Here is a 20,282-nt window from a genome sequence, read left to right on the forward strand (position 1 = left end):
GGAATGTAGCTCCGACTCCAGCCCGTCTCTTAGGCTGCTCCCTCCCGGGCCCGGGAGGCCTTAACCTATCTGCTGAATGATGCTTAGTTACAAGTAGCATCCTCCCGGCGCCCCCCCCCCACCCCCCCGGATCCTTGCTTCTGGCCAAACCAGACACTGGGATAGGCTTCTCTTCTCTTTTCTTTCTTTCCCTTTTTACTCCCTCCCTCCCTCCTTCTCTTCCTTTAATGAAAGCAGCTCATAGAAAGGCAGAAGGAGGGCACAGAAGACTCATGTTTCTCACTCTCACAGTCTCCAAACCTAAACTCCGCTACGGTGGCTTTAAGTGACTACAAAATTAGAAAAATTGCAGAAAGCGAAACCTGACCCGGGGTGTCCTTTCATGAAGTGGTCTCCGTGCCCTTGCTGCATCACCACGCCCCACACGGCTGTCTGCACTCCTGGAGCCTCCTGGCATCTCCAGGCTGGGGGCAGGATTTCCTCCCGCACAAACCCGTCCACCTGCGGACGGCTCACGTTTATCTGAAATGGACCCCGCGTGGAAAACCTGGTGCTTCCTTCCGCAAGCAGCAAATGGCCAAAGGCTGGTCTCCTTGCAGTGTGTTTACGAGGAAGGATGGGAAGATATTGGACGTGACCACTTCTGAGGAGTGAGCGTGATAGTGTGGCTTTCCCTGAGCACGCATGGAGCGGCTGTTCACACGTACACACATAAGCACATGTATACGTGCTCACTCCGACCCAAGCGTCCGGCACTCACGGCGCTGACCCGTGTTCAGTGAAGGGGTCCTTGCAGGCACCCAAGCTGGAAACTTGCCAAGTCACTCTTTCTTGCTTCCTGTATTCAACAGGTCACTCAGAGTCAACCCTGAGATCGCTTTCAGATCACCGCCCCGACCCTCAGGTCCCGGAGCCATTGCCCGAGTGAAGGCCCCCAATCACACCTCTCCTCCCCCACGGGGACACCTTTTTCCTCCCAAACTCTTCATCCTGCCTTTCCTCGGTCCTGCTGCAGAAGGAGACTGGGAGTGCAGGGTGTGCTGACCGGGTAACTGGAGTCAGGAGTCAGCGTGCTGTGTTCGACCGGGGGCAGCCTGCGCAGCATCTCTGGGTTTCCCCAGGCCTGCAGGGACGGCGGCAGCCAACAGCGGCAGAGGGTGGTGGGCAGCTGGGACACCGCAGTCCCAGCCACATGGGAGGAAGCATCTCGAGCCGAGAGAACAGAGCAGGTGGGGTGGGCTGCAAACCCACACGCAGCCCCAGGTTCAGGAGTTCCCTGTCCCAGCTCCCCAGGTGATACCCCACTCACTCATCAACTCCTCCCACCCAGCAGGCCTTGGGGCTCCCCTGTGCCTGGACAGCTGGATGCCCGGCCGATCTGTGCAGTTCTGGACATCAGCTAGGGGGCTGGGCGTGGGCTCCAGGGTTTCTTGGATCAGAAAGATTTGAGGGTTGCCAATGTTTTATTTTGCTGGGGATGTTTTTTTAAAAAGCGTTCATCCATCATTTCATAGAAGAAAGGACAATTTAATGCCAAGACAGTAGGAAGGATGCAGGCTCAGAACAACGGCCAGTCCTTCCCGGGGAGGGTAGCTGGAGGAGTCGGCATACATAAACCGTACCGGTGCAGCTCCCCGTGTAGACCAGCTTTGGTTCCAGGCCTGGTACCCGGGAACCGCTTAGCGAAGGCCCCCCCTCAGCCCGTCCCCAAGTGTGAGGGCCTGTGTGGCACCTGCATGTGCCAGGCCGGCCTCCGGTCCCTCTTCATTCCGCGGAGAGGAGAGGAGACAGCACACTGCGTCACTCACGGACGGGTCAGGGCCTAGGACAGGTAAAGGTTAACTGGGGGAAAAGGAGAAACCCCTACTGTAATCTGGGGTGTGCTGGGAAGGCAGGCCAGAGCAGGGGGAAAGGGCCTGCCAGGCAAAGCTCCCCACTTCCCAATCCTGCCCCGGGCTGGCTCTGGTTCCCCGAGGCTGGTGGCGCGTTGGCCAGCAGGGAGGGGCGGGGGGGGGGGGGAGCAGCAGCTGCCCTGGGCCGCAGGCGCCAGGCATTCCTCCTGTAAGCTCCACACACAGCCCCGGCCCCGTTTATAAGGCACAGGGAGCCAAGGAGTCTGTGTGGCCCCGCCAACTCAGCCCAGAGGCTCACAGGAGGGAACCCAAGCCGGAGGTGAGGTCGAGCCACTCCATGCCAGCCCCAGGAGCTGCGGGCCTGCAGCCTCCCAGATCCCCTGGCACCTGACCTGTGGCCCTCGGGGTGCCCAGAGGCCCCGGGATCTGGGCCAAGGGAGGGGAAGCTGGAGGCTGAGAGGGCCTTAGGGGTGGGTGGCATTTGTGCCCCCAGGGCGCTGCACACTTTAAATAGCCCAGCTTCTCTTGGCCTAAGAGTCCCGTCACCTCTGCAGGCTCTTTCCTGCACTTTCTACACCAGAGGCGGCTGATTTCCAGGTCAGGATGGGGAGGGGCCGGGGGGGGGGACAGAGTGACCTGGCTAACTTGGACAGTGGAGGTGAAGAAAGGAAAGCAAAGTTACCCTCGTCCCTGTGCAACAGCTTGGACTTTATCCTCCAGGCCAGGCAATGGCCCTGAGCCCCCAGCGGGTGAGGGGTTTCTCACAGTTCTCCTTGTCTCCCTGGAGACATGCATGGAACCCAGGCCACCTCATATTTAGGTCAGCAAACTTGCGACCAACACTCCCACCTGCAGAGAGCTGCCGATAGCTGCCTCCTCCCTTCCTGCCCGGGGTCCAGGTTCCCGCATGGAACCTATGACTTACCAACTGCCCCCTGGAAACCTTCCATAGCCCACCTCCTCCCTACGGCTCACTGCCACGTTCTTCGAGCCAGGTCTTTATTCAGAGGCCCTTGTGGACGCGAAGCAATTTTAATCATTACAACTCTTTACGTTTACGCAGCCCTTCACAGTTTACAAAGTTTTCACATCATCCTTATTTCAGAAGATCCTTCCAACCACCCTGTGTGATATGCAGGGCAGATATAAATAATCGTCATTTTACAGCCAATGAGCCTGAGAGCCAGAAATATTGGGGGATGTATCCAAGTTCATATGTCAAGTTAGTAATACAGTCGAGACGAAACCAGGCCTTTTAACCATTTCCACTGCACTAAGAATGTTCTTTCTCGCCAGCCCTGCCCCCTCCCTACCCTTTGGTGGGGGGTGGCGGGGAGGAGGAACGTAGAGAGAGAGGAACACAAGACAAGGGGGAGGGGAGGGAGGGCCACATGTCTTCTCTCCCAGGCCCTGAACCCTGCTGCTGGCTCCATAGGTCACTTTCACAACCCAGGACAAAAATCTCACTAGATACGGCCTCAGACCGGCTGGCTCCAGCCACCCTGGCCGGCAGACGCAGACACACACAGACACACAGAGAAAGGGCTGTTATCTCTCTCTCCAGACCATTTCCTACACTTCTCAAACAGCAGATTTCTTCCAGCCTAGCCGCCTCTCCCAGTCACCACCCACAGCCACTGGCCCCTGGGACCCGGCCAAGTCCCCTAGACGGTGACGCCGAGTCCCTGCTATCAGACAGTCGCCTCTGCCCTCCCAGCCACCGCCCCCAGAGTTCCCTGGAAATGTCCCTTGTGCAAGCCCGGCCCCCACACTGCGACGCAAGGCTTTGTCTGCACACACAGCTGACTTGTGTTTGCAGGGACAGACAGGGGCTGGCGCTGGGGCCAGAGCCAGGAGGCACTGGGAGGGTAGAGCAGACGGGGAAAACACAAAGTCCAGAGAACAAACTTTTGCAAGCAAGACCTCTGGGGTCATTTGGGAGCCTGACAATAAGAAGGGGGCTCGAAAAGCCAGAAGCCCCACGAAGGCAGGGATGGGGGTCTTCTCAAACACGTCTTGTCCGGTCTGCATGCTGGGAAGCCGTACTAGCCAGGAAGGGGTGAGGCGAGAGAAGGGAGCCCAGGGCCCCGGGGAAGGGACCGATGGGGCTTCTGAGCCTATCTGCACTCGCCCCACCCCACCACCCTGCCCCTTAGGTACACAGAGGGTGCTCAATAGATGCTTGTTAAGCTGCACTGGCGTCGGGCCATCTTGCCCCCGTGGGGCTCTCATTCCAAGCAGCTCTCAAGAACGCTGCCTCTCTGTCCGGGCCAGAGGGAGAGGAAGCACGGGGGGAGCCAGCTGCAATGTGCCAACGCACCACATTTTCGAGCTTCCCTTTTATAAGGCAGAGGAGCCAAAGTGTCTGTGTGGCCGCAGCACATTTGCAGGGAGAGGATGCACACGAAGCCGGGGCGGCAGAGGTGTGCGTGGGAATGCACTGTATTAAGTGTCCCTCGCCTTCCCGCAGCCCCCCTTCCGACCTTTTCCGTTTTGAACCCTGGGCTACTTAACCTGGTTCTGAAATGAAGCCGCAGCTGCTGAAGTGCATCGGGGTCATAATAAATCAAGCGGTACGGGGGGAGTTTAAAAACAAGGGAAGGCATGGCAGCGGCAGCGAAGGTGGCTTTTCACAACGTGGCTCTTTCTCTGGGGTGACACTCTGGGCTGTGTGCCGGGGAAACCTTAGAAGGGCTCCTTCGGGATTGAGCAACCCAGACTGCCTAGGCTCACGCCCCTGGGTCCTCACTTCTCAATAATTTAGAGCATTAGAAATGAGACAGCATGCAGCCTCGCTGTCTCTCGTTCCTTTTCCCTTTGCAGGCCTGATGCCCTGTTCTCTGTGGCTTGGTGGGCAGCCAGAGAGAGGAAGGGACCGGTTAAAGGTGCCGCCACCCCCGCCTCCAGCCTAGACAGCTGATAGAGGCACAAGGCCCCATCGGAGACGCGACCCACTTCCTCCAGGCTTCCGTTGCTGGGGCCTGACACAGGAGACTCATCAGCCTGCCACCTGACCTCGGGGTCTGCAAACAGAAGGGGTGCTCACAGGTGCCCAACCACCCAGGGCACCAGTGGTGCCCACTCACCGGGACCCACTTGTCCCCAGAGCTGCGGCCTCTAGACCCCAGGGTCGTCAAATAGGAACAATCAAAGCACACTGAGTTTTCTTCTCTTTGCCTTTGTTTCATGAATCACCAGGGTGATGGGCCAGAAACCCATGAGTGGGACGGCCACAGGGGAGAAGCTGAGGCTGGCTGGGAGAACAAGGAGCCACCTTGTTGCTTGTCTTGCAGCTTGGTGGGAAGAGGCACCCCTGCCCCGTGCCCCCCCCGAGACACACGGGGAGCAGCGGACCCCTGAGCTCTCGTCTGGAAACTGTCTCGATGCTTTCGGCCATACGATGACAGTGGGGAGATCACTCAGCTATTGTTTAGTCTGCGGGGAGGAGGCTCTGGTCAACCCTGTCACCTCAAAGGCATCTTCTAATCTCGTTCCTCACCACCTGTCCTCCACCTTACACCTGGCCCGGCCCTGTCCCCAAACACAAATACACTTCAGCCAACAGAGGCACTCGGGTGGCACACATTCTGAGGAGGCGAGGGGTACAGGGCACAACGGGGAGCTAGGGTCTGGTTCTGCTTCTGTCACTCACAGGCTACGCGACTTCAGGTCTGTTTCCTAAGCTTTCTGGAACTTTCTTCACCCATGGGTAGTATGAACACCCACCTCACAACACTCTAATGGGTACTTAGGGGGCGGTGTCTGCTCCCAGCCAGTGCACGCTGAATGCCTGCAGAGACACTGCCCGGATGAAAGGGAGGAGGAAAAAGGGCCCCCAGCCAGACAGCTGACAGGAACACCCAGACGCCGGGGGAGTGAGCGCTATTCTGGCTTGCCGCAGAGGTCTGGAAGGGACCCTCGAACTGAGGTTGCTGGACTCAGGGATGGGGCCCCTCGAAGGGCTGGAAATTGCACAGGGGAAGGTGGCTTTGTGGCAGAGATGCCATCATATGGCTTCAATCTTCCCAATGGGAAAGCCCCCAGGATGCCAAGATGCTGGGCTGGCCTGGGAGGGGCCTGCAGGCAGGTGAGGCCAGCCTTGCGCGCTGGCGCCCCCTGCAGGCTGCCCTTCCCGCCAGGAGGGCACTGGACTCTGCAGACGAGGCCGGGAGGGCAAGGGAGGAGCAGACCGGACCGCAGACCGTCCCCCCCCCACCCACCCCCTGCCGCCGGTGGGGAGAGGGTGACATGGGGTCCGCCCTTCACTCTGGTCAACCCACTGACCAATCAGTCGGCAGCGGGCAATTAACAGGCACTCCGTATGGGGCCGGCATGTCTGCTTTAGAATAACAGACACAGAGACACAGACTTGGAAATCGCCCTTCTGACCCCCTTATTTTACAGGTGAGGAAGCCACCAGAAGGGTGAGAGGACTGGCCTGAGGTCACCCAGCTACAGAAATGCAGGGCAGGGGCTAGAGCTGAGCACGCTGCAGCCGGTGGGGGGCGGGGGGGGGGTCTCCTATACCACACCTGTAAGTCCCCTACAGAGCAGTGCCCCAGCTTTTCTTCCCGCCCCTAGGTGTCTCCCAAATATTTTCTAGGCTCTCCTCGGTCCTGGACCCCCACTCAACCTTCACAAGCCCAAGGCGCCCGAGGGGCTGAGGGAGCCAGACAGAAGGAACCATGAGCCCTGCTGCACAGCGGGGGAAGCCAACCCCCAGACCACATGAGGTCACCGAGGTCCACAGTGGGTGGAGCTAGGCCAGATGCTGGCTTCAGACTTCTGTCTCCTGCCCTAACCCTTGAGGCAGGCCAGAAAATATGTGCTGGGGGAGGAGGAGGAGGGGCTCCTGCAGAGGAGGGGGAGATAAGAATGGGTAGGCTTTGTGACACTGCCTGGCCCCGCGGCCTCACGCACAGCCTGCTCCCTCCCTGTGGGCTAAGTGGCTGCTGCAGGAGGAGGGGACAATAAGATAGCATGACGCTGCACGTCTGCGTGTAGATAAGCGCGAGGGCACCCACCTACAGGCTGCCCTCGGGGGCAGCCGATCCACAGAGAGGGGCTGAGTGAGCCACACGAGGTAGGCACCTGGGACCCTGCCCCTGACTGCCAGGCCCCAGACTATCCGCCTCAGGGACACCCCCGCGGGGGGGGCCCCCCCCCCCCCCCCCCCCCCAGCTCCTCTCATCTACAAGCCTTTGCTCTGGCTCCTTCCACGTTTCCCTCGGGCTCTCCAAATCCTGCCTCTTTGTTTCATGCCCCCTCCTCCAGGAAGTCTTCCCTAGGTGCTAGCACGTAAAAGCCTTGCCCCCTCCTCTGACTTTATCTAAACTTCTCTCCAGTTGAGCTGGCCTTGCCCCTCCAGCAGATTTCTAAATACCTGGTAGAGGCCAGTGGCCCCTGCTTTGCTGGGGTTTAATAGTGCTGAGCATGGGGCACCCAGCAGGGACACAATGCCAGCCCCGGGGTCCCCGGGAGGGCTTTCTTTGCTGCTGGATCCCTGGGTTATCCACAGTGCCATCGCTGAATCCCAAGTCCTAGCGTGAGTCGGTGGCCCCTAGGCTTGTAGAAGGTCTGTGTGGGGCCTCTCCTAGGAAACTCGAATAATAATAGAAAGAAAAAAGAACGCAAAAAGAGAAACATGATTTTATGAAATTCAGAAGTTCCTCTTGGAGGAAGAGCCTTAAGAGCCACAGACAAAATGATCCGTGTTCCAATAGATTTTAACCATGATTATGTCTGTGGGGTGAGCAGGTGCAGGACACAGGTTTTACTACCCATTTAATGAGGACTAAGAGGAGGGTGGCTGGCGTGTGAGATGGGCCCAAAGTCGCCAGCTGAGCGGTACCAGAACCAGGGTGAGATGTTAGACCGGGTGGGGGTTGGACTCTGGGCTTCATCAATGGTTTCTTATGCCACAAGGCAGGAAGTCATCCAGAGGGAGTCTCTGTGGCCTGCAGGCTGAGTTCCAGGTGACTCTGCTTCTACGCTGCATTAGAGACACTATTCCTTTCGTCAGACGTTTTCAACACCCAGAGTAATGCAATAACTACCGTCTCTGGGGGTCGGTGGCAAGTCCAACATGTGGAGCTCTGATTTATATGCAGCTGCTCAAGAATAGGCTTATTCCGATTACAGGTATATCCAGAAGCTTTCGATGGAGTCCAGCCAGCCCCAAATCCCATCTATGCTACCCCCACTTGGGTATCACCCCTGTTCAGAGGCCCATCTGGGCACTACACGGTAGCGTGGTGACTCTTGGGTCCTCTCTGCTTCATCGGTCCGGATGCAAATGATCCAGGCATACGTACATACATGGTGTCGCAACCTCTCTGGAACCTGGTTAGTCGTAGCTGGGACTGTCAACAGTAGGTTGATCTGGGAGGCAAGGGGCTTCCCCGGGGCTGGGTGGCCACCCCAGGAGGGGACTGCTCTTGACCGAGCATGTCTGTCTCCACGTATCAGAGATGACTGCCCTCTGTGTACTAGTATCTGGAAGGACACCAAAGGCGTAAGTTGCTCCCCTAAAGGGGCAGCCCACCCTCTTCTTGGCACTGTTGACTGTAACTGGGGTTGAGGTGGGGCCAGGAAGGGGCTGGGACTGTTTCTCCCTGAAGACTCAACTCCAGGCATGAGGCCGTAGGGATGGAGACTCAGGGCACAGGGAGCCCTGATTCTGAACTTTGGGTTCACTTCCCGGGTGAAGGGTGCACTTCCTGGGTTGATGGTTCTGAGGCTGCCCCCAGAGTTCCTATGCTGGAAGGTGACCTTGAGGGGCCACACAATCCAGCCTCTGTTTCATGATTGAGTGTCACCATGTCTTCTGGACAGAGATGCACCAAATGGGGAAAAGTCTAGAAGAAACTAGCAACGGGGCCTCTCATTGTTTTGCATTGTTCTCACGATGCCCCTTGGCCCAGAAGCAATGGAGGCACAGAAAACCCCCCACCCACTTCCTTGCATTGCACTCTGTATTCCGAGATGCCCGGTGATTGCTCAGCGGCCATCTGGAGGGGAGCTGGGAAGACTTCTGTCCACTTACAGGGACCTCTTATCTGTCTAGGGAGATGCAAGCCAGCTGCCCCTGAAAGCAGCGAGTTCACACCAAGTGTGACCCCCTTGCTGGCCGTTTACATCACTGTCCTGTCGTCCTTTTTCTGTGCCCCCAACTCCTAACTTGACAAGTCACCCTCACCCACACCAGGCATCCAGAACACAGCCCGTGCGCGCAGGGACAGGGGAAGGAGTGGGGAGGGGAGATGTGCGGGAGCAGCATGGGAAGGGCGCGGGGGTGGGGTGGGCAAGGGTGGGGACAGACTGGATAGAGTCCTGTTCATTCTCTCGGCAGGTGGCTACGTGCTCTGTGCCCCCACTGGAACAGAGGTCACGTGCCCTTGGCTAGGAAGCCTGTTCATATGGGGGCCTCAGTTTAAAGATTCTCTACTGACTCCTTGCTCTTGAAGCTCTTGGCACTTGAGAAGGATGGAGAGCAGAGGAAGAATGGTACATCTTTCATGCTGGCCCGCTGGCCCCGCAGCAGGCAACCCCAGCTTCCAGCCTCTGGATTGTGGGGTGGGGGGTGGGGGTGGCTGGAATGCAAGGGTTCCATGCACCAAGGGCTGGGGAGTGGGCTCTGGGGGGGAGGGCGGGGGAACGAGGCGTTGCCCCCCGCAGCTTAGATCTCTGAGGGGAGGGCTCCAATCTGCGTGTGCTCTCTTTACAAAGAGACGACTGTGGCCACCTAAAACCCCTGGTTCTCTAATGTAAGAGATTTCCAAGAGTAACATCCTATAACCCATCACACGCGTCTTCCCAAAGCACAGCTTCTGTTAACCTTCCTGGGCCTCTGGTCTTGCATCTACAGGATGAATGGGTTGGGTGGGTACTCTATAGGTCCTGCCTTCAGGTCCATGCTGTTCTGTGATTAAAAAATAATTTTTTTACATGTTTATTTATTTATTTTTGAGAGAGAGAGACAGTGGGGGGGGGAGAGAGAGAGAGAGAGAGAGAGAGAGAATGAACGGGGGAGGGGCAGAGAGAGAGGGAGGGAGACTCCGAAGCAGGCTCCACACTATCAACACAGAGCCCGATGTGGGACTTGAACCCACGAACCATGAGAACAAGACCTGAGCCCAAATCAAGAGTCGGTTGCTTAACCGACTGAGCTACCCAGGCACCCCTGTTCTGTGATTTTTAGATAACCTGGGCATGCTACACCTCAAGAACCAACAAGGGCTCCCTGGTCCGACTTCATAAAGTCCAAACCCTTTTGTTCCACCTTATGGACTTCTTCCAGCTCTCCACTTACACCTTGACTGCAGGCCAGTCTCCCCACTGTCCCTCACCTGCACCATTTCTGCACCTCACCTGCACCATTGGTCTTCACTCATTATATTTCCCCCATCAAAAACGAACCTCCCAGAAAACAGTTTGGCAGTTCCTAAAAAGTTAAAAGTAGCATTTCCACGTGATTCAGCAATTCTACTTCTAGGTATATTTTCCAAAAGATTGAAAGACGGGGCCAAACAGATACTTGTACGTACACATTCATGATGGTGCTACTCACGAAAGCCAGAAGAGGAAACAACCCCAGTGCCCATCGATAAACAGCTAAACGGATAAACAGAACGTGGTGTAACCACACCCATGGAATATTATTCGCCTGGGACAAGGAAGGAAGTTCTGACACATGCTCCTGCATAGATGAACCTCGAAACCGTTTTGCTAAGTGTAATAAGCCAGACACAGAAGGACGGCTATTTTATGATCCCACTTCTGTGGGATATGTGTAAGAGCACGAGAGCCATGTTGATAGAAGGTGAGGGGGCTGGGGGGCCGGGGGGTTACTGCCTGGCGGCCACAGGGCTTCTGTTTGGGACGATGAGAGGTTCTGTGGGTGGATGGTGGGAGTGGCTGTGCAACCTTCTGGCTGTGCTTGGTGCCACACAGTTGTGCACTTAAAACATGGCCCAAATGGTACATTTTATGTTGCATATACTTTATCACAAGAAAACAAGGCCAAATGAAAAAAAAAAACAAAAAAACAAAAACAACCAACCAGTCCAAACCAAACAAGCCAACCATAAAACCCTCCTTCCCTCTCTGCTTCTCAGCCCCTCCTGCGGAGCCCAGCTCCCTTGGCAAGCCTTCCTCGCCCTGCTAGGCCATGAGGCTGGGGTGGGCCTTTGAGCTCTGCAAGCCATAGGGAACAGCAGTCCTGGGGACTCCTTGAGGAGGAGCTTAGACAATCCCTCAAGACTATTTACTTCTCTTTGAAAGAATGACCTTCGGCCGCCATCCCCTCCCTGCCTTGGGGAGGGCCCCTCTTCCTTGGTGGTGGCTGGGGAGCCTCCCTGGGGAGCCAGGGACAGGGTGGTGAGCAGTTACATAACCTGCAGGGAGATTTTTTTCCATCGGCCCAGGCAGTGCCAGCTTTCCAGAGGCGGCCACGGCAGGTAGAGGCGCCCTGTCTGGGCCGGCCGTGCCTGGGCAGGGCAGCGATGCCGTGATCTGGAGCGGCTTAGCATAGCTCAGATTCCCAGCGGCGGCTGGGGGCCGGGCGCTCGCTGAGCTGCAGGGAGGATCTGCTGTCTCCTGCTGGCCTGGCTCTGGGAAGGGGGAAGGAGGAGGTGCTGGGGGTGAGCCGCCAGCCAGCCAGGGGTGACCCTCTGGGGCCCAGGACACCCGAGCTGGCCTTCTCCGATAACCCACTTATCGGCAGGGCCTGCCTCGGCATGGCAGCCTCAGACGGGGAAGCGCCCAGCCAAGTTCTATGAGGGGATTTAGCAGGGAAAATGGAGCCGGGGGTGGGGGTGAGGCTGTGCAGGGAGGAGGACACGGCCTGGCAAGAAACACAGGTGATGGTGAAATAATCCCTGACTCGGGTAAAGTTCCCCTGGCCCAGAGATGGGTGGGAGCAGGACACTGAACTAGTCCCTTCTGTTGCCACCAATGTTCCTTTGTCCCCGCTAGGCTGAACTCCTGAACCAACCATCTGATGCTTGCTGAGTACCTGCTATGGGACGGCACGGTAGTGGGGGGGGGGGGGGGTTGGGACACAAGGATGACAAGGACACAGTCTTTGCTCCCAAGGCACCAGGGGACACAGCCTCCAACAAGAAAACCGTAATGAGCAAGCCGCTGTTCTGGGCTCCTTCTGGGACTTACTGAGGGTCAATGATCACTTTCTTCTCTCTGCTTATGTTCCAATTCAAAATTCAAACTGCTTTTTTTTTTTTTTTTTTTCCTGTCAAAATTACAGGTGGCTTCTGTCGCACTCAGTATTCCAAAGTTTTAGACGGGGCCTTAGATTCAGCACTTTTGGAAGCCACCTCCTGCTTCCCCTCCACCCCGCACCACGTTGAACAGTCAGAGGCAGCTGGAGCCTCGAAAAAGACACTCAGGCTTTGGACGCTACCCTCATCTGCACCAAGTGGGAGAAGAGGACCAGAGGGGTGGGCAGGTTAGCAGAGATGACCCATATACGGGCTCTGCCACTGTGGAAGGTAGCCAGCAAAGGCTTCATTGCGTGTTTGTTGAGAGGAGGAAATGAGGGTTGCCAGAAAGAAGGGACGATCTGCTCATTCCAGAGCAAGTGTGGGCAACAAGTAGCTGTCTCTGGTTCCGGTAGGGTGGACTGGAGCTTTGGTATCAGCCAAGCACCGGCTCTCCCTGGTGGGGTAGCTGTGCCTGCTGCAGCCTCCTTTGCAGAAGGTCAGGGTCCTGGGGTCTCCCGTGACACGCGAGGCAGGCTTGCCTGGTGCCCACCGTTTGGGGGGAATGCGTGTGCCAACTCTGCATGGCCCTCACAGGGCAAGGACTCCAGCATGGGCAGAATGACTCAGGGTGCTGACACCAGCCAGCAGGTGGGGCGACATTTTTTTTTTTTTTTTTTTTTAAGAGAAAAAGACCTTTTTGTGGGTCTGTGCAAACACCATCCACAATCTGCCCACAGGGAAAGCTGCCTGCGTTTGCCTGTGAGCCCTTTGCTTTATCCCCTCTTGATTTCTAGCAACCAGTGGAGGGGAACTCGGGGTGGGTACAGCCCAGGGCTTTGCTCAAGCTCTGGAATGCACAGAACAATGTGCTTCTATCCCTGGGTATGCCTGGCTTGGGCCAACAGTAAAATTAGTTTACATGCCTGGAGTGCACGTCGGCTCAGCGGTGGGCATGCAGAAGTAAGGGAGGTCTAAGCGGAGAGAGAGGGTTCAAGGGGGAGAACCGGGCCTCACCTCAGGAATAGCAGCTGTGTGGTTCATCTGGATAAAGCAAATGGCGATGTAAAGGTGTTTCCTCAGACACCCCCAGCCCTCCAGTGGCCCAGAAAGCTCAGACTCAGAGACTGCTTGCTGGAAAGGCAGTGGGATTATTCCAGAAGGGTGGATTTTGGAATCCCCACGGATAGCTTCATGAGACAGATTCGTGATTTTCCCAACTTTCTGGCCCTTACACCTTATCTGGGCAGTGGCATGGGAGCCAGGGTGGCGGGCTGGTGGCTCTCATTCAGCCCTATGACTTTGGGTAAAGCTCGTAGCTTTCCTGAGACACTTTTCTCATCTGTGAACATGGGGAAAGATTCCTGCCCCGGAACCCGGCTCGGAGAGAGTCTTGGCATTCACTCACAAGGTGCTCAGGAGTGGAGAAGCTCATCATACACCAGAGAGCACTGGGGCCTAATACTGAGGGTTCCGTCTTTCCCCTACGAGCATTTCCCGAGCACCTACTACGTCCAAGTCATGAGGCCAGGAGCTGGGGACCAATGCTAACTCAGCCAGGACTTCTGCTCTTGAGCAGCTTACATTTAGAACCGGTTACAACCCCAAGAATCAGTGTTAGCTCCTCTCCTCCTTCCCCCCTGTAAAAGATGGGAGTTAGGAACTCGAGGCTCCAAGTGGAGAGGAACAAGTTTCATTTTCCCAAAACCTTGAGATAACCAGGAGAGAAGGAGGTTCTCCCTGATGAGTGGAGTTAGAGGGATGGCCCAGTGCCAGTGCTGGCCCCAAGCCAGCAACTGTGGGACCAAGACAGGGGGCAGAGTTTGAGAGAAATGGGGCAGGAATAGGGTGTATGTGTCACTCAAACCCTGAAGACGCATATTATGTTCTGACTTACTCATAGAGCAGCCAGACCAGGGAGTCCTGAGTGTATCTTCTGGGCCTAAACCCACAGTTGAAGTCACTCCCAGAGACCCCGCAGAAGCCCTGTGCAGCCCCCAGGCACCACTCAGTGGCGTTTCCATGTTTCAAAAGCTCCCAACACAGTGCTTACTGGTGACCTCGCCTGAAACACAAGGGTTTATCTGCTCTCTAGCTTGAGGCCAGCTTTTTAAAAGACAATCTTATAGAAGGTGCTGGTGGAGAGCAATTTATTTTGAAATCTGGTCAGATGCCAGATTCCAAGTTGGCATTTTTTCACAACAGCCCCGCTGTGTTTACGACTTGAGTTGGGATGAGTTGTTTTTTTTTTTTTTTTTTTTTCAAAAAAGGTATCGCATCCTTCTGTTAGATGTGTTGTTGGCAACGGTTGCTAGGGAGAGCTGGGGTCAATTACAGACACACTGATGCCTGCTCTAATAATACTTCGCTCTGCATAGCTCAGATGCAGACACCTCTTGGCTAAACAGGGCACACACATTTCAACAGAGGAGGGCTTGAACTTGTACTACCCAGGCATATCTCAGAGAAGGAGCACTCCCTGAGCCCAAGTGGAAGGCTTGGGGTGGTGACAGGGCAGTGCCGGGTGGAGGGGGCTCAGGCCTCCAATTCCTCTCATTCCAAAGGTCCCATAAAAGAGGCATGCTCATTCTTCCCTGGGTGAAGCTGGAGCCTCCCCCGCCACCCCTCCGCCCTATTATCATTCCACTATTCCCTGGTGACGATCAAGGCGAGTTTTGGTGACTTCCATAACCTAGGGGTCCTGGGCAACCCATATTCTCCCGGAAGTCAGAAAGCATCCGCGCACACACTCTAGTGGGTGTGGAACCCCACAAACACGAAGTCAGGGGCTGGGTGGGAGAGGGGGAGTGAGGCGGGCTGGGCAATGAAACAAATCGACTTCCCAGCTTTACTGGGTGGCCTGGCCTCTGGCCCACTCCCGACAACGTGGGCTGAGAGTGAGGTCCTTCTCCTGGAACATACGATCACTGCCCTGACAAACGTCGGAGGCCAAGAAAAAGAAAAAGGACGTGGGGAGACAATCTGAGGACAGAGAGAAGTAGGGCCAGTGGCGAGGAGAGGCAGCTCTGGGCTCCCACCGGGATGACTTGGTTAGTGTGGAGGTGCTCCAGGAGGAACCCCAGAATGGGGGAGAGGAGTATAAGAAAGGGCCCCCGGGATGATCCAGAACAGCTTCCTCACTGCCCGGAGGGGAACCCGAGGCCAGGCAAGGTGAAGGGACTGTCTCAGCTGCCCCGTCTCCTGCTTTGGTGTTCTCCCACCAGCTCGAGCTCCGCGTCTTTCCACATTACTCAGCAAAGAGTCCAGTACCTGGTACAAATTTCTCGACTGGCTCACGGGATGACAGGCAGGGCCAGCTGGTTCGTAAGTGACAACAGTGGCACAGTCAGGGCATCTCTGAAGTGTCTTCCTGACAGCGGTGCTCGGCCAGCTACACAGCAGAATCACGGGGGAGTTCTTTCAAAAGGAAGGCCAGCCTGTCCCTGGAGAATGGAATTCGCCTGGTCTGGGGTAGGACGCCTGCAACAGTGTATCTTACAAGCTCCTCTCCATACGATTCTCACGGGCAGCTAGGCCGAGAACCACTGGCCTAACGAAAACCTGATGGCTGAAACTCACCATTGCCAGGCCAGATTCCCACATTGCATGATCACACCAATAAAAGACTGTGCCTCAGTTGGCCTATTTGTGACACTGAGCCATCACCGACAAACCATCAGTCATCTGATACAATGCCTTGCTACTCAGAGTGTGAGGTCTCTGGGCCACCAGCACCCAGGAACGTGTTGGACCTGCAAACTCTCGGGCTGCACTCAGAGCTTCCAAACCAGAATCTGCATTTAAATGAAATCCCGTGTGATTCAAAAGCACGTTCAAGTTTGAGAAGCGCTGCTCTGATGAGAGGCACTGATCTGATGCATTTAAGAAATGTCTGTTATTATAATAAGTAGAATTTTGTTTACAAGAACGCTAGGCAAAGGACCACGTTTAAGGCAAAAAGACTCGGTTTTGATGTAAAAATTGGGGACCATTTCTGGGCTGTGAGACTGGTGACAGGGGGTCTACTGAAACCCTAGGGTCCCTGGCATCATCATGGCTCATGAGGGCAGTGTTCTGGGTTCCTGGAGCTGACGATGCTGAGTCTGGCTGGGAAGGGTGAAAGGTCCTTTGACCTCCGCCTGGCCCCAGTTACGCTCCATGGGGTCTGCACCCCAGCTTGGGGGGCAGCTCTCCCACCTCTGCCACAGCACCCTCTACGTCAGAGCCCGCCCCTCCCCCTATGCCGCCAGCTCCCGCTGCTGAAACCTGGGGCAGCAAAAAGGAGCACACCCAAAGCCAGTGCCGAGAGCTGAGTTCACAGGGTGCTTCACACCCTTGGCACATTGCGCCCAGCATCACTAAGCCGGGCCTCTGACGTGGAGGAAGCCGCCTAACTGACCACAGCGGGGGACGGGGTGGGGCATCTCAGAGGCCACGGAAGGCGGCTGGCTGGAGACCCGGTGAGCTGTAAGAGGATGGAGTGGAGAGTGAACCACAGAGGGAGAGAGGGAAGGGGAGAGCTCTGGGGGCCGGGCTGGGGCTGTCTGCCAGGGGATACAAATCAGGTTTGCCAGAAAATGAAGGCAAGTAAAAAAAGACACCCCTGTGGGCCTTAAGAAGGAAAGTGGGGCTTGATGACCCATGCCTACTTCCCTCTTTTCTTGTACCTTGTGAGTCTGGGGTGATGAATGGCCATGAATCAATCATGCTGCCTGGAAAGCTGACTTCAATCTGTCCCCTCCTCAGCGGCTGGGAGAAGCAGCAGGGCCCGAGGAGGCCCAATCAGACCCATGGGGGGTGGTTTCCTCTGGGCCTCGCAGTCAGGGAGTTGATCCGTCAGGAGCTCGGGGCAGCCGCACACGCGCACATCCAGTCTGCCCTCCATGGGAGCCTGAAGGGCCTTGAAAGTGAGCGTCTGGCTCAAGCCCTTCGAGGGGTTCTCTCCTTAGCTTACGCAAAAGCTGGGGCTGCGGGTGGTGAAGACGGGGTGAGTGGGGGCCAACGGGGGATATTTAGGTTTCTAAATACCTAATCCACAAGTGCCCTACCCAGGCAAGTGGCAGATGTGGGGCTGAGAGCCCTCCTCTGCTCCAGGGACAAGATGGCATCAGGAGGGCCGTCTCCCAAAGCACATGACGTACCTGTCCTTGAGGCACACTAGGGGGTGGGCAGGTTTCTGAGGACTAGGGGCACCTGGGACTGTTTCCTGCAGTGGAAGGGCCCAGGGAAAGTGAGGGAGGAGGAGGCTTGCGTGGGGCCCCTCGTGCCCCTCCTCAAGGCCCCCGCCTCATCGCCGGCAGCGCAAAACCGTAAGGTCCCCTGATGGGCGTCAAGCAGCCAAGCCACGCACGTCCCAGCGGGAGCCGCAGAGGTCCAGTTCCAGCTGATGACCCCTGAATCAGGTCGGAAAGCCCTGTTTCCCAGCATTCAGGTTAGTGTTCTTGCCCTGAGCTCGTGTTTGCCAAACCAGGCCTCTCGGCATACTAATCCCAGAAGAAGTTATTAGCTGGGGGATGCAAAGGAGACTCTGTTGAGTTCAGTGCGGCCAAACAGGTTCCCCTCCTGCTGTGCTGAGCCAGCCCACTTTGTGGCTGACGGAGAGGCGGGCGTGCCATGGAGCCCCTTCTGTGGTTGAGCATTTCCCAGGATTGATGCCCTGCCGGACACCGTGGGCAAGGCTGCTCTAACCACAGGTCATTGGAAGAAATGCCTGACCCGGGCAGGATCCTGGGCGGCCCCTGCGGCCAGCTGCCCTTCCCAGCTGGGTGCGTCTCGTCCGCACGCCCTGTATGTCTGTCCGCCACTGGTTCTGGCTGGGTTACTTGGAGCTGGCAGCCGTTGTCTAGAAGTCTTGTCCTATCCTGGCCCTTCTCGGAAAAAGATCTAAATCCAAGGCGAATGGCCGATCCCGGCCCTGACTCCCCCATGCTTGGCAGGACGTGGCAGACAGGCCGCTCCCGGCCGTCACCCTCCACACTCTCCCAGGACATTCCGGCCCGTGAGGAACATGCCCGATGTGCAAATCCCTCAGGTAATGCGGGAATTCGTCACCAGGGGAGCGTGGGCGATCCAGGAATGGGAACCTGATCGGGGCCCGGAGCTGGAAAGAAGCAGGCCAGGCTGGCCAGCGAGGGCTCGGGTTGCAGTGAGCAGGCTCTCCCCAGGAAGAGGGGAGGAGGGCGGGGATGGAGCCCTGTGGGCAGCATGTGGGGGGGAGGGGGCCCCCTCCTCCCTGTTTTTTAGGAGGAGACCTTAGACTTCGAACCAGGTGGTTGAGACCAAGGCGACCATATGCCTTGGTTTACGCCTGGTGTCTGGGCGTAATTACAAACAGAGCCCTCGCGACTCTCAGGACGGTTGTAGTTTGGATGACTTGTCACACGGTCGCCCTTGTTCAGACAGACCCGCAGGTGGTCTCTGCCTGCTCTGCACCCCTGCTTTCCGAACCGCCAGGCTCTAGTCTCACCTCACCTGGGCTGGAAACTCAATTCACATCTCAACTAGCCTAAGGTACAAAGTCACACTACAGAAGACTCTTCTCCAGCCAAGAGGCCCCAGCCATGGTGGCCATGCCGGGCCACCAGCTACCTCTCCTCTGATGCCACCAGTTTACCTGCTAGCCCCCGTGACAGAAGGGCAGGGATCGGCCCCTGGCTCATGGGGTGGAACGGCGCTGGCCTTAGTCTGCGCACCCACACCCATACCGACACTACACGCTCACGGTCACGAAACCAGCACTGGATGCGGGGAACCCAAGGAGGAAGAAGCGAAAGGGGGGGAGGAGGGATTTTGAGCCGGAAGGCACCGAGGAACAAGATAGTCTTAGGTCGCCACACTTCCCTTCTGCCCTAAGAGTGGTTTCAGGAAGCCCAGTGTATCGGCAAGAAGATCACACCTCTCCTGCTCAAAGCCTTTGCACCTTCTGCTCAGCTCCAGCCACACCACCTCCAGGGCCTGGGGGTGGTGGTCCGGGGCGGGAGGAGGAAAGGTGAAGTCTACACCCGGTTCACGTCTGCTCGGACGCGGAGAGATCAAAGCACAGACACTGGTGAAGAGCAAGGATCAGCTCTCTTATCGTGGAAATAGAAAGAGGGAAAGGCTGGTTAAACACGAAACACCTATAAAATTATATTGGTCCATTGTAACCATGGATCACTCACAAACACACGCAAATCCGGCCACTCATCCCGTGCCCCTCAAGTGCCTTTTTATTTTCTATAATTAATCGGGCAAGGGTGGAACTTGGGAAAAGTTCAACTGTGGTCAGAATCTGCAGCCTTCTCTCTAGTAATAACCCACTGGCGGGCGCGGCGGGGCGGGGGAGGGGAGGCTCAGCTGTCGGTGTCCGGTTACCTGAAGCATGTTGAGGAGCAGGCTCCGGAACTTGGTCCCCTCCACCATGAAGAGTGCCATCTTGTCGCAGAGCTTTGCGGCCGTAAAGGCGAAGCTGCGGTCGGACACGGCCTTCTGGTAGATGGTCCGGACGATCTCTCCCAGCATCTCCTCGGAGTTGGTCGAGTTCTGGGCCTCCTCCATGAAGGTGGTGAGCTTGGCATCCACGTCACTGCTGTTGTTCCGCATGCTGTTGAGGATCTCAATCAACTTGTCCATCTTGTTCTGCTGAGGGTTGGTGGTCTCCACGGCCACTTCATCCTGGGGGCGTGGGAGACAAACTGAGTCGTGCCTCAGTGGAGCCGAGGATACCACTGGGGGTGGCCAGTGGAGGGAGGCCTGCTGCCCCCAGCAAGGACCCAGCACTACCTTCATGAACCTGAGGTCCGGTCCCTCTGGGAATGCTGACCTCCACCTAGGACCCCCAACCACCAAGGCCCTCTGCCGACCTTTTTCTTGGCTCTTAGGGGCTGATCTTTCTTGCAAGTTCTAGCTCTTACCCAGGATTCCCACATATATTGGTTCTGTTTGTGTACGTGCCCATCGAAGGTCTCAAGCTAGGAATGACCCAATGGGGCTTGTAAAAGATGAAATAAGGTAACAAAACAAAAAACTGGGTCAAAGGAAGGAGGAAAGTATTCAAAATGTCTGCTCTATTGGTAAAAGGTGCCCACGGAATGGCCACCTTGCTTTCCAGGCTGCCAGATCTGGATAAACACGGCCCTGGTTTTATGTCCTGTGGAGACTGTGCTGGCCTTCTGTAACAAACGCTATACCCCGGGGAGCCCTCCAGTGTGCCACTAAATGGATGGGCACTTCT

At 56.6% G+C, this 20,282-nt stretch overlaps 1 protein-coding gene across 8 annotated transcripts in view; it reads right to left on the reverse strand.

Annotated features, from left to right (window-relative positions):
- CTIF (cap binding complex dependent translation initiation factor) overlaps window positions 1-20,282 on the reverse strand; it is a 299,569-nt gene that overhangs the window by 71,154 nt on the left and 208,133 nt on the right. For 7 of the 8 annotated variants that reach the window (XM_040478885.1, XM_040478883.1, XM_040478882.1 and 4 more), the window contains one exon: window positions 19,424-19,723. In XM_040478885.1, the coding sequence (XP_040334819.1) occupies window positions 19,424-19,723 (300 nt within the window). Of the gene's footprint in view, window positions 1-14,329; window positions 14,979-19,423; window positions 19,724-20,282 lie in introns of those variants that run through there. The other variant, XM_040478887.1, reaches the window with a different exon arrangement.

The sequence above is a fragment of the Herpailurus yagouaroundi genome, unplaced genomic scaffold (genome assembly GCF_014898765.1).
Source record: "Herpailurus yagouaroundi ecotype Mexico unplaced genomic scaffold, PumYag 142, whole genome shotgun sequence".
NCBI classification, from domain to species: domain Eukaryota; kingdom Metazoa; phylum Chordata; class Mammalia; order Carnivora; family Felidae; genus Herpailurus; species Herpailurus yagouaroundi.